General features: G+C 43.7%; 1 protein-coding gene across 1 annotated transcript in view; it reads left to right on the top strand.

The window, feature by feature from the left end:
* The window catches only part of GRM7 (glutamate receptor, metabotropic 7), a 282,320-nt gene that overhangs the window by 236,153 nt on the left and 31,797 nt on the right, over positions 1 to 14,370 (top strand). The window contains exon 8 of the mRNA XM_010570362.1: positions 2,646 to 3,581. Within this exon, the coding sequence (XP_010568664.1) occupies positions 2,646 to 3,581 (936 nt within the window). The remainder of the gene's footprint in view (positions 1 to 2,645; positions 3,582 to 14,370) is intronic.

Here is a 14,370-nt window from a genome sequence, read left to right as displayed (position 1 = left end):
AAATACACGGATGAACATTTTATTGCTTTTGTTTGCATTTCTGAAAGGAGTTATGAAACAATAATTTATGTCAAAGACAAAAAATGTTTCAAAAATGTTCTTTTCTGAGTGGGAAAAGTGTCTCTAGCTTGACTTGGATTCTCATCTCCAAGCACCAGGCTCTGGTGCCAGGTGGTTTATCTGACAGGCAGTTTTCATCATTAATTTTCTCAGCAGAAGCAGCAGAACGCTGCAAATCTTTCTGAGGCCAGTGATACAGAGTTATTGTGGTGTCGTCCCAGGAGACCAGAAAAAGGACTTTCCATAATTTTGCCTGATCTTCTATTTATCTCTTTACACATAGAATCTGTGCAGAATAAAGTACCTTTAGGCTGTCCCAACTATCCAGCAATGCCATGGGATACTTCTGAGAATATGGAAATTCATCCTTTTGTAAATCATAAGGGGGGGGATATGATAGCACATTAATAATTCTGTTGTTCTGTGAGATATTAGCATGCAGAAAATTGATGAAAACCCTTTCATCACTGCAGACTGGGTCAAAATCCATGCAGCTAGGATGCCTTTCTCATTTCATATCATTGCATGCTATAACAAGAGCGTCAATTAACTTCTGTGTTTAATAGTTATGATAGAAAATGGAGGCTCCAGACTGGATCAGTGTGTCTCACTTTCTAGCTGTACAGGTAAGTTGTAGTTATGCTGTCTTGGTCTACTTTTTAAAAGGGCAAGGTACAAATCAGCGATTAAGAAGAGTAAAAGAAGAGGCAAACTGTCGGTCACTTGGTTTCTTAAGGAATTGTCATGAAGTTTTCACACCTGTTTTATGGGTCGGAAATCTTGGCCCTGGTTCTCTTTACTCACTGTCTCTTTGGTTCTCTTTCTGGCTGACAATATTTATCGTGCCTCTGCGGTGAGTAAGTTACACGGACACGTGCCAGCTTACTCCAGTTCTCTTGTGAGGCATATGCACAACCTAGGAATTCAACTCCAGGTTTGTAAAGGGCTTGCTAGCGGTTAGTTGGAGCAGTGAGGGAGTCGGGCACAGAAATGGACTTCCTGGCTCCTTCTGCATACTCTTCAGTAAGACCAACCTACCATTTACCAGTGCAATTAAACGAGTCTTTGTATTCTCCTTTATCATCAGTATTCCTTTGGCTTTGGTAAGCTACATTCCTTCAGCTCAGTGCAGTATGAAAGAAGAGTTCGTGGATTTTATTTTTTTTTTCCAGAATAAGTTGTGAATATTGAAGGTTAATGAAGTTTCTCAAGCAGTGACAGACCTCTAGAATATCTGTTATTGAGGGATTATTTTTATAACATTCACAGCAGAGACTCTTGGTAGTATAGTATTTGAGCAGTGTGTGACTTTAGGGGTTTTTTTCAGATATATGAAATAAAGATTATACAGGATCTATTTTGAATTAAATTAGGAAAGTGCAACTTAATCCTTCAATTTAAGACTTGCAAACCCCAGTCTTCCTGTATACCTTAATAATCAAGGCAGCTGATTCAAGAAACTCATCTTAGAATTTTTTACTTGTAGGGAAAATAGTGGAGCTTGTAAGCATTTAAGTAACCTAAAAAAAAAGAGCTGAAATTTTGTTTTTAATAGCACTTATTCACATCTATCCCAGGAGATCAGGTTTTGTATTTGGAAAAGCCATACGTACACACACACACACACATACAGAGCAGCTATCGGAGCCACTGAAATTTTGCTGGGCAGCTGAGTTGGTAAGTGATGCAATGAATTGGCACTGGGAATGTCAGGACCTTCCCAGTGGTTCTAGTCTGGACTGTTTCAGGGGGGCTCCAATGCTAAACGTCCCTTTTTTTGGAAACTGGTTAGTGACTTTAGTCTGGAATATTTTGAAATGATTTGTGAGTCTAATTTTCTGCAGCCCTTGGGAACCTTTGTGCACATACTTTGGAGTTTAGGTTTCTTAAGACTGCAGAGCAAGTGAGACTTTCCATTTATTTAATATAATCATTTCTGATTTGCATTCCCAGAAGCATGTCTGGTGTTTCAAAAGTGGAATGTGACTTTGAAATGAAATATTATCCAATTATTGCATTTTTCATTGATGACTATTTTCTTTGTCCTTCATATTTCTTACGTGGCTCATACTGCAGATCTTGCCACATTCTCACTGATTCCATGCCCTATATAAGACACATTTCCACCTCATTTAAAATATTAACCCGGTCAGTAGTAGTTCCAAGAAGGGAGATCTCTTGTTCTGGTCTCAGTAAGAAGCCCCAAGCTCTAGATGCGTGGAAGGCAGTTTTGTGAATGTAACTCCTGCCTTCCCTCAAGCCATTGCAGTGTTCTTACTAATTTTCATGAAAAAAGGAAGAGGTTTGCACTCTACTGTTTTATCTGATGTTGTGTGTCATGCCACCAGAATTAACGACTAATAAAAGTGAAAAATGAAGGCAGTAAATACAGTCATGCTTTAGAGTCCCATGCGAAGACACTAGTGTGTGTGGTTCCTGGTGCTTTTCCAGGAGTCTACCACGTATCCATTTGGTTTTTCTCTGTTGTAGGTTCCCCTTTGGTCCTCCCTGCTTCCATTCCCACCCTGGTGGTCTGACAGTAACCTCTAAATAACCAGCCTCTTTCTATTTCACATGTCTTGCAGATCGATGAAATGCAGTGGGGCAAAGGAGTGCGTGAAGTCCCATCCTCGGTCTGCAGCCTGCCTTGCAAGCCAGGAGAGAGGAAGAAGATGGTGAAGGGGATGCCGTGCTGCTGGCACTGCGAGCTCTGCGACGGCTATCAGTACCAGGCGGACGAGGTGACTTGTCTGCTCTGCTCATACAACGAGCGGCCCAACGAGAACCGAACGGGATGCCGTTCAATACCCATCATCAAGCTGGAGTGGCACTCGCCCTGGGCTGTGATACCCGTCTTCTTGGCTATGCTGGGAATTATCGCCACCATTTTTGTCATGGCAACATTCATCAGATATAACGACACTCCCATTGTCCGGGCTTCTGGGCGGGAACTCAGCTATGTCCTGTTAACAGGGATATTTCTATGCTACATAATCACATTTCTGATGATCGCCAAACCAAATGTTGCAGTGTGCTCTTTCCGGCGTATCTTCTTGGGCTTGGGGATGTGCATCAGCTATGCAGCCCTGTTAACTAAAACAAACCGCATCTACCGCATATTTGAACAGGGCAAAAAGTCAGTGACTGCACCTAGGCTTATAAGCCCCACATCACAGCTGGCGATCACGTCGAGTTTGATATCTGTTCAGCTTCTAGGTGTCTTTATTTGGTTTGCAGTTGACCCACCCAACATCATCATAGATTATGATGAGCAGAAAACTATGAACCCTGATCAAGCCAGAGGAGTTCTCAAATGTGACATTACGGATCTACAAATCATTTGTTCCTTGGGTTATAGCATTCTTCTAATGGTTACGTGTACTGTGTATGCCATCAAGACTCGGGGTGTCCCAGAGAATTTTAATGAAGCTAAACCCATTGGATTCACTATGTACACTACCTGTATAGTATGGCTTGCCTTCATTCCAATATTTTTTGGCACTGCCCAGTCAGCCGAAAAGGTAGGTGAAAATGAACAAACGTGCCCCGATGTATCAGGATTCATTGCAGTTATAAACTACGCACTGATGTTCAGCTTTACATAGATTTTAAAATGAGCTATCCAGTTAGCTCATTACTGAGACGTGTGCAATATATAGCACTATTTTCCTTCTCCGTTTAGCTATTCATTTCATAAACTGGCAAATGATCAATAGCAATCATATTAGCCATTAGTTTTATTGTTGCATCCATTTCAATTGTATCTTTTCAGTAGGATAAGTGGGAATTAGCTGTCATATTGTCCAGAAAGAGGCATCTCTTAACTAAATCATTTTGAATACAAGATGTAAGCAAAAAAAAAAAAGTCAAAAAATGGTCAAGTATACTCCTGTGCTTCTGGAGTTCAGCACTGAGGGCAGTGTGTAGTCTGACAAGTGCTCTGCTTCACAAACAGCAGCCTGAGGGCATCTTTACACCAGAGGGTAAATAGTCTGTCCTGAGCTCCAGCTGCTGAGACTAGACTGACACTGCATTCTGCACGGGTTATTTTTAAACTAGCCCAGGTAGACTTACTCTATAGCTCATGGCAAGGGTATAGCCAGAGTCCTGGACTGAATGCCAGGTTGCCTCTCTTAGCAAGTGGGTCTACTTAAGCCCATGTTGTTCATTCACCAAAAGCCAGTCCAAAATGTTACACTTAGGCGACTTAAGAAAAAGCATCCAAACACTAGGATCTAATCCATTAGTTGGATTGTTACAAAAATGAATTATTGCAAAGCGCCATCAGACTCAATTAGAAGCTGGCTTTGAGAGGCTTCAGATGCTGCAGAGGAGTCTGCAGTGGTCTGTCCCAGGGCTCAAGTGCCCATCACATCCATCCTGCGCTCACAGCCGCTCAGGCACTGGCAGCTGAGCAAAGGAGCTGGGCAGCTTAGGGAAATAGGCCCTGGCAATCAGAGCAGATGGGCATGTGAAGAGATGCAAAACTTGGTCAGCTTTGGGCTTTGCTGCCAACAGAAATCAGGTTTAAAGCACTCTGTAAATATATCGAATCGGCTCTGCTGGGACCAGCAGTTAGCTGGGATCCCAGCCCTGTGTGTTGCAGCTGATGCTGTGATGATGGTTTAGGTACAAACGTTAACAGCGTCTCTTTTGTCTCACACAGCAGAACAAGGAGAAAGTCACTCCCTTCTTCTCATGGTATTTGTTGGTGGGGATGGTGGCCTTGGAGGAAGCAGGCTATAGTAAACAGCCAGAGGACAGTACGATTCATTTTCCAAAACAGTGTTGGAAGGTCTATTGGCAAGAAAAAAACTTTTCAGATTTGCCCTTAAAGTGTTTAAAAAGGGAAAACCTTAGTTGCTCTGTGTGTTTTGAGTAAACAGTATTCAAGAGGTGAAAAATCAATCTACTATTACAATGTGTAGGGCTGAATCAAACTGTGAGTGACTGAGCATTGCAACCTCAATTACCTCCTGGGTCTCGGGCCCCTTCTGCACGTTCCTGTTGCTGCCCAAGTGGCTCCAGCTAATGCTCAGTGATAGAGATCTGGTTTTACTTCCCTCTGAATCTTGTTTGGAGATAGCTGTAATTTCAGAGTGATTTGGCAAACACCTGCAAGCCTAGTCTTCAGGGAGCAATGAAAATACTAGGCTGTCCTGAACAGCTGTAAGATTGTTTTACCCTCCCCAGCCCAGGGAAAACCATTGCCATGTCTCCTTACCTGTGGCGTACTCCAGCTGTATCTAGGCATCGTTGACCTCACCTCAAATGCTCTCCCACAGATCTTGCATGGCTTTAGTAGCATGTTGTCGGTTATCTCCACTTACTGAACCCAAGCTTCCCTGTGCAGGAAAGAGCTTTGGCTTTTTGCTCCTTTTTTTTTTTTTTTTTTTTGCCTCTATCTTCGTTTAACATTTGTTCTTTAATGCAAGACTTGGGCAAGCTCACCGCTGTGGATAAAATTATTGCATCTTTTAAATGAGTGAGCAAATTTCAGATCCCAGCTAACACGTCTCATTTTGTGCCAGGGATATAATTTCCAAATTTGCAGTTGTTAAAATTACGGGTTATTGAAGTAAAATTGCAGGAAGACAGCGGTGTCGTTTGGGCGGGTCCGTGCTTTGGCTAGAAGTCCCTTCCATAGGAAGGTGCCTGCACCAGAGCTTTGTTCTTTGCAATTCAGGACACTGGTTGTACAGAGATTTGCAATTGTTTTGGCCTCAGTTCACTGGTGGAAGAGGGAATTGCCCAGGAGGAAGCAGAGGTTATAGAGGTTTTCACGTATCATCTCACCTCTGCAATGGGCTTTACAGGCAGCCGTTGCATCCCTAAAGGGAATTAATTTCAACTGGAAAGGAGGTCTGCCAAGTCTTACAAATGCTTCAAACATCTCTGCTCTCCCTGTCAAGGGAGAGATAAGAAACAGCATAAGCAGCTTTAAACACAGTTGGGCCCGTTTATAACTTTGGTCTGATGCAGGGAGTACAGTGCAGCTTTTGTGCTCCCTGCCTGGGAATGCTTTAGGCCTGCAGGTGACCAAGATGAAGTGCTTTAAATTGTTGTCTGCAAAGATTTAAGCAGGTGATAGAAAGACCCAAAGAATTTCAAAGGCTGCTGCCAGCGTTCAAAATCATTCAGTAGCAAAAGCTTTAGGTTTCCATGTAGTCATAGAGCTGATTTACCCTGTACTTCTTTGAAAGCGTAAGATTCTTGTACAAATTCGTGTAGGATGGCAAAAGAGATGCTGATTAACTCGATTTCACGCAGAGCACAGAAGAGGGTACTGGGCGAAGGAAGCAGCCCTTCCTTTGCTGTGCTCCAGCGCAGGGGAACAGAGCCGGTGGTGGTGGCCGCTGCTGCTTGGTGCAGCCCTGGCAGGGGGGACACTGGGGGGGGACAAGGGACTTCAGCACCTGCTGGCCATCACAGCCCAGACTCCTCAGGTGCTGCGGGGGCTTATTGCAATTCCGTGGACTGAAAGCTGCGATGTTTTGTCCAACAAACCGCCCAGCGTGATCATACCTGTGCAGTGGGCGTGCACGCAACACGCGTGAATGCACGTACGTACAGCCACGATAGCTGGTCTCTCCAGCTGCCCCAGCCCATGGCGGTGGCAGACGTTGGCTGTAGCAGGTTCGGTCAGTGCGCTGTACCGATGGCTTTGCTATTCGGGCTTTTTCACCCTTCTGCCCTACGCAGAGATCGAGCTGCAGTAGTTCTGCTGCTTTGCTTGCTTTTCTGTCTCTCTTATTTTGAGTGGGGGTGAGGGGATTGTACTTTTTGGTGATTGCTAGTGATTTCCTGTCAGATATTTTCTGTGGAAAATATTGTGCTTAAGCTTAGCCACACAGCTCTTTGCTGAAATGGAAATTGCACCTGCTGAAAATCTCATGCAACGCTATCTTTTAAAGTGAGAAATGGTGTTATATGTAATGTTGTGATTCTCATTGTATGGGTTTATTTTATTTTATCAATAAATACAAGCATAATGTTGTTTTGTAGAAAGCATATTGAAAATACCTACCTTGTTCAGTGTAGAAAATAACAACAGCAACAAAAAAAGAACTAGAAGTATGCTCCAAGTAATTCATAAAAGGCAAAGAATTCAAGCAGTAGCATTTGCAGCAGACTGGAGGGGGGTGGTATGGTTTGAGAAAGGTGAGATATCGGAGTTTGTGCTACAGGATGGAGGTAAAACATTAGGTGTATGGGAGGTGGCACATGGAAAAAGCGGATTCCTGACCTTTTCACAGCTTGCATTTACTCAGCCAGTTTCTTTATCCACTATCTAAAAATTCAGAAAACACATGGTCAGTTATAATTTATAAGCTTAGTTTGGTAATGCAACGTGTCGTTTCCTAGTGGGTGTGGAATATGGTTGTCCTTACCACGTTTCACTTTTCTTTGGGTTTCTTCGGCTTTGATGCAATGGTCACCTAGCCGTTGCTCCATACCTGGTAATCGCTGCTGTTGTCTAGGTTTTGGAGGCTGTTTTGGGGTGGGGTTTTCTTGTGTTTTCCTATAACTATCAGTATATATTCTAAACTGCTGATGTAACCTTCGAGGGCCAGGACACAGTACTGGGGACTGGAACCGTGCCATGTCTTTGCTCAGAACGATCCTTCCATTAGTATTTGGTAGAAAGCCACTAAATATAGAGAGGAATCCCAACAGAGAAGAGGGGCTCACTTACTGTTCCACTCTGAGCAGCTCCTAACGACCAAAACCTTCATCAGCTGAAGGGTCAGTGGGGTTTTGGCGTTGAGGACAGGGGACGGTGCCCATCCCAGCCTGCCGCCCAGCTCCCACCTTGGTGTTGCTCAGCTTGTTAACCCACATGTTTGGAGAGGGACTGTAGGGATGAAACGCTGCTTTTACGCTCCTGGTGTAATTGTTTTTGACAACAAAACTATTTTAAATTCTCGGCAGATGTGTGGGTATCTTATCAGAAACAAAGTGGCCTCAAAGAGCTGTTAAACCAATTATAGGAGTCATAGCTCCACGGCAGAGTCAATACGAAGTGGCACTTGAAAAGAGCACAGATTGCTCTGTAAGGTCAGGCGAAGCACGGCTAAATCAATAAGCCAAATTGAGTCAAAATTTTAGAGTACGAAAGTGAAAGGACGGGAAGGGGTGCAGGTGGTGTGGGAATGCGTCCTGCGGCAAGCTGCGCCTCGCACCCTGCCCCGCGCAGCCCTGCACCGGAGACTAATTAGTCCCTGCAGCCTCTCGCTTAGTTGTTCATCCACTTCTACTTTGATTATCTGTTTCTGATTTAAACTCATTTCCAGAGGCAGGGCACTGCAGAGGGGATTGCCGGGGCCAGTCGGGGCCAGGTCCCTGTGCCCTGTCCCTGCGTGTGGCACGGGGAGCTCTGCCGTGCTCCGTCTCGCGTGGTGCCTCGGGACCCCCGGCTCGTGCTGCTGCTGCAGGGATGCCAGGTTTGCTCCTTCCGTGGGAAGGCTGTTCCCTGGCAGCACGCTCCTGCTTGGGCAATGTTTTGGGAGATGCGTTGAGATTAACCTGGTTTCACGAAGTCACGCGTTTTCATTTCTTGGGGTTTTTGGGGGGTTTTATTTTTTTTCCTTTTACAGATAGTGCGCAGCAGAGCATGTGATATGCTCTAACACAACTTGAAAACATCACTTCATAGGTGGCAGTAATAGTTTGCTTTTTTTATTATTAGTCTCTCTTGTAATGTAAATATTTTTAAAACTTACACCGTTGCAGATTTCCAGAGGCAATACGTTCACCGTAAAAGCAAAGTGAAGGGGAAAAAGCATCTGTAGTTAAATCAATGTGATATGTAGAGTTCTTAAAATACTGGTTTGCTTTCTCTGTGCATAGAAGTCAGTTTATTGTTAGGAAAAACAATACTTTTCAACACTTCTTATTACCATTTTTTTAGCCTTTGTCATGTAATGTAGTTGTATTTATGATTAAGTGAATATGAAAAGATGGCTGGGACAGGCGGATAGAAGTACGACTCCCAGACCCATGCATGGCATCCTCAGTCAGTGCCCTCCGCAGCCATACAGACAGAAACTCACCTTCACCTTCCTCCGACGGAGCCACCACGCAGCAGCTCTGTCTGTAAGACTGTCTGCCCGGCAGCGTGTCCCCAGCCCCGGGGTCCCTGCTCACCGGCACGTGGTGGCCAAGTGGCAAAGGCAGGCAGCAGAGCCTCCTCACAGCCTGGTGGCAAAGCCCAACGAAGCAGGGGCCTTCCCAGAGGTGCTTCGTCCCTCTCCTTCGCCATGTTTGCAGGAGAATCTCCCAGGAAGGAAGCTGAGATAAAAAGCACATCCCAAAGTGGAAGTAAGCTTTTAGAAATAATCTCTTCTTTTAAAAAAATTTACGCAGGAAGGATGGATTGGGAGACTATGGAAATGCTGAATTTGGGTATATTGTTGGTGGTGTATGGAGATTAATAGGGCAGGAGGAATCGCCTGTGGGTTTGTGTTAAACAGCTTTGGTTAGGGTGGGGTTTTGTCTTGCCGCTGTGTTCTCCCTTTCTTTGAACAATGTTTAGCTCTAATTATGAAGGACTATGAGATCACAAGCTATTTTCTTCTCCTGTGGTTATTTAGTACTATTATATATATATATACACACTGTTGCTTAAATTAAATTTCCTGAATCCCTAGAATGTAATACTGAAAAATTGGTTCCCTTTAATGGCAAACCTGAACATCAGTCTGCTTTATGTAGCAGGCATGACAGTATCCACTTGGGTACTTCGCTTGCCCAAAACCTAATGCTGCTTTGCATTACTGTACAAACACGTTTGGCATTTTACTCAGACTGACGGCATCGCTTATTAGTATGTACAGATGTATGGCTTCCTGTGAGTGTGCTCTTCAGATTTTGAAGGAGGAGTGCAATTTGGAAACTCGCCAGAGCTATAACCATTAGATTAAAAGAAATCATTGTCTCTGCAGGTTTGAAGTCCATATCTGTACTCTTTAACTATGTACAGATGTAGTTGTGTATGTTGAATATTCTCCTAAGATCTTATTTTCTCAAATTATGTCACTGAACTAACATAGAGGGATATGTCATCATTATATTTTTGTTTCACAGAGATTTTATTGCCTCATAGCTGTGATTACTTTTATTTAGTAATTGCTAAGATTAAAATAATACATTTCTGGATATTTCTACAAGCAAGTGATAACTGTCGACATGCTCCTGAATATATTCTCCAAATGGGATTTTTTTTCTTGAATTATTTTCAGGACATTTTTCAAGTTAAAACAGTTACAGTCATGACTCTGACTGAGTGATGATGGTTTCTCAGCCAGTGTGGTCTTCCTGCTTGGGAGCTTTATTCATCCTGGAATGAAGAGAAATGGGGAAAAGTTGACCATACAGTCATCATCTTCCATCAGCTTATTTTTGCATCCAGATTGCATGACCCTTCGGTTGTAGGGCTGTTTGTTTTGTTTTGTTTTTTTATTGTAATACAACCACTATGAAAATTGAAGTCCTTAATCCCATCTACTCTTCCACCTTCCCTCTTCAAATCAATAAGCAGCGTAAGTCAGGTATATTTGGCAGCAACATTTTTACTTATTGTGTTGAGTGTTACATAAATACTGTAATTTGAAGGCACATGCAAAGCAAATTCTTATTCAGATTAAATAATGTCACATTAACACGGTAGCACTTCAGTATATGTTCTATTTTTTGGTGAAACTAAGTTACCCTTCAATTCTCTGTAACACAAATACCGATTAACCAGGTAGGACACACATTTATTTTCTCCCCTGGGAAGGCTTGAGATGACAGTTGCTATAGCAACTCTACATATGTGGATTTTGGAGTTATGAGGATTTTAATGCAACATTTGCTGGAGTTTTATACTGTTGGATGGTGGAGAAAATCAGGCTTTGAGGCTCACAGGGAACGTGACTTTGAATCTACCATAATCTGGGGCTCATAAAAGGACAGTTGTGAATTGTAGCTTTTGTTTAAAGAAGCGTTCTACTAGTAGTACCGGCATAAAATTCGCTAACCACAAATATTAATTTCTCTCATTGATATGCTTTCAGTTTGCCCATTGCTTCATTATCTTAGGGATCTGCATGTTCAGATGCTGAAAATCTTAATTTTATCCAGCCTCAAGATTGTATCCCTGACAAAACTATAGATTGTAAGTATCTGATATTAGAGCTGTCTTGAGACAAGCCTGAACTGAAAAGCAGCTTCACTTAATTTCAGTTAAGGCCCTTCAGGCTGGAGCTGTAAGGTCTGGAGACGCTCCAAGAACAGAGTATACAATAAAGTTCACTTTTGTGGAGTATTGGGCTATTCACAGTGAGTACATAGCATTTCATTTTAATTGAGGGGAAAATTAAGTGTTCTTTAAAATCGAGAAATGAAATAATCAGTGGAATTTTTTTTGGTGATAACCTTTATTACAAAAATGATCCTGCTGGCATATATTTTTGTCAGGATATATAAGAGCACTACCGTAAAAGTATGTAAAAAAACCTTGTGAATACCTTTAAGTGTCTATAGAGTTTCAAAGTTAATTTAAGCAGAACTAATCAAAAATCTTAAACGTCTAACTTCTCGGTAAAGTTCTCAATAAGATTTATTTTATTACCTTCTGCATCCATTTTGTTTTCCAAGTGGAAAGAGATGCTGTTACTAGTCAAAAAATAGCACAAAAATCTTGTAATATGTTACTGCTACTAATGAATTAACCCTAAAATAAGAAGTCAGTATTTACATAAATATCATTGAAGCAGTAAGTGCTAAAGGAATTTTGAGTTCTGGAGTCATCGATCTTTTGCCACACGCTTGTTTCTCTCTCCCTGGTGCTTTGGTGGGAAGTTTCTTCCCTAAACAAACAGACACTCACAGACCCACTGCTTACTGAATATAGCTGGCTTATGACCTTTAGCAGCTGCTTTTAAGAACTCCTATGGGAGAGTACAGCTCAGGAAAAATATAATATTACTGACTGGATTGCTTCACAGTGTTTACTAATCGCTTCAGGGAGTAGATGGCCTCATCAGGAATACCTGCCCCCTCTCCCTCTGCTTAGTAGGCTGCTGTAAAAAAAAATTTGGGGAAAGAAAAAGGAAAATAAAAAAAAGTGAAGCAAAATTATAGTGGTCTAACTTGGGCACCTGGGATTTCTGGGTATACCATACCCTACCACTTCAGTACAGTGGGGAGAAGTGTGGTTATCTGTCGCTTCTTCTTGACGTGATGGGAAATGGCTTCGGGCCCACGAAGAGAAAGCCCAATTAAAGCTTAGATAGAAAAAGTTGTTAGACTGGTTGATGCCAAAAAGGCTGGGAGATTGATGCTGCCGGTGCCCGGCTCTCCCCTCCGCGGTCGAGGCTGGGGGCTGGTCGAGTGCTCGCCGCTTGGGTGGGCGATGCGGAGGCTGCTGCGACCTGGTGCTGTACCTGCTCCCGTGGAGGACGAGCGCGACTCTCATTAGCAGGAGACGGGTCGGGTGAAGGCTGTTCGCCTCAGAGATTCATGAGGAGATGCACAACGGAGGGTAGGTTTACTTCTGGGTGGTGGTTGCATTTTTAAGAAAACTTGAAGCTCTTTTACTGTGTGGTTCTGCAGGATGTGCCTGAGGCAACATCTCTAGAGAAGACAGGCCATTCTGTAATTTCATTGCCTCGTCTCAAGCTGTACATGTACCTTGCCTCTTGCCACGGGAGAGCTGTGCACGGAGAGCAACGAGCGCGGGTTTGTCTTTCTGCACGGCTGCCCGTGCCCCGACGTGTCGGCCCGTGCCCCGCGCCGCAGGAGGACGCGCTGGTGCCCGCAGGGCCAGCGGGTGCTGCGGGGAGCCTGGGCTCTGGCCGGGTCGGGACTCGGGGGGCGGACGGGGGATGCCAGTTCCTCAGCTGTGCAAACTCCTGAGTGCTTTCCCGCGAAAGAGTCCGCGGCATTGCACCGCACCGAGTCAGCAGCATTGCATTGCAGCCAGTGCAATCTTTCTGCTATGACTGTGAGCTATCTTCCACGCAGCTTTCCCCAGCTATTAGAGATGGATGTAAAAACGTCTAGTTTATCCCGAGAACTCCCTGCCGGCGGTGCAGGTTTCTCCTAGGCAGGGGGCTAGAGGTGCCGTGTGCGGGACTTGGTGCAAGCACTTGGCTCGCTGCCGTCCCGGGGCGTTCGCGTTGCTCAGGGGTGGGAGCATGGAGAAGAGCTGCTCTGCCGCAGAGCTCAGCGCGGGAAACAACTGCTTTTTCTGCTTAGACTACGCAAGCAATGCCGTGAGGCATTGCACGAGTGAAGCCGGGTAGGTGGGGTCTTTGCAGAAAGCAACACAAAAAAAGGAGCAATCGTGTAAGAAATGGAACCTGGCTCTGGGATAGCCAAATGTGATCTCGCTTCCGCTGATGGAGCTGCATTTCTGTACACCGGATTTGACACTCGGTATTTCAAAAGCACTTTGAGTCACTTTTGTAAAGCATTAAATATTTCCTAAAGTTTTGCTACTCTCTGAAGTGAGACTAAAATGGTATATTAATGTGTGTTGCCATGAAATTTCTTGTAATTGCATTTCTACACTGGGTAGAAAACAATGAGCGGTGGGAAAATATCTCTGTATATTTAAATGTGTTTAAAAGCTTTGATTTTCACTTATTTCTGGAACTATATAATGATTCTGCATTTTTATCCACCGCTAATTTGTATAATGTTTAGCCAGGCAAAGATTGGAGTGTTTCAGAAATGAATACAGTAATAACAGTAATAACAGTTCCTTGCATGCAGAAGAAACCTAAAGCACTTTACAGATGGATTTAAAAACTGCATGTTAGAAGCATTGTATCAGCTAGCTTGTAGCTATTTTAGCAGCACTCAGAAATATAGCTTAAGGCGGGCAGGTGTGTGTCATTCTATGCATGTTCTCAGGGTGTGTTCACCACGGGGGTATGCAGAGTGCCCTCCACGACTGCATTAACGGTGTCGTCAGGTGGGGAAGACGGGGCAATTCAAACTGGGCAGAAAATAATCACCCAGGATTTGGCCAGGGTGTGGGAGTCGACACCTGTGCTCTTCAGAGACATCTCTAGGGACTGCAAGAATGAAGACATTTTGGTGATAAATATATTACCCACAATCATATTCCCAAGTCAGGACTCTTCTGGAAGAGGGATTTCTACCCACACTTGATCCTGTCTGGGAGATCTCCCATCTGAGCATCTGACTGTGCTCAGAACCTTCTAAATTCAGCCAAGCCAGTAAAAGGCTGTAGGATTGCTAAAATTGCAGGTCTATGTGTCTGTATTGTCAAGGCAGGTATTTAAAGCTAGGTAACAG

The sequence above is a fragment of the Haliaeetus leucocephalus genome, unplaced genomic scaffold (genome assembly GCF_000737465.1).
Source record: "Haliaeetus leucocephalus isolate CR32 unplaced genomic scaffold, Haliaeetus_leucocephalus-4.0 Scaffold2, whole genome shotgun sequence".
In the NCBI taxonomy this organism is placed as follows: domain Eukaryota; kingdom Metazoa; phylum Chordata; class Aves; order Accipitriformes; family Accipitridae; genus Haliaeetus; species Haliaeetus leucocephalus.
The sequence above is the reverse complement of the archived record's forward strand: the minus strand, read 5'-3'. Positions and strand labels throughout refer to the sequence as shown.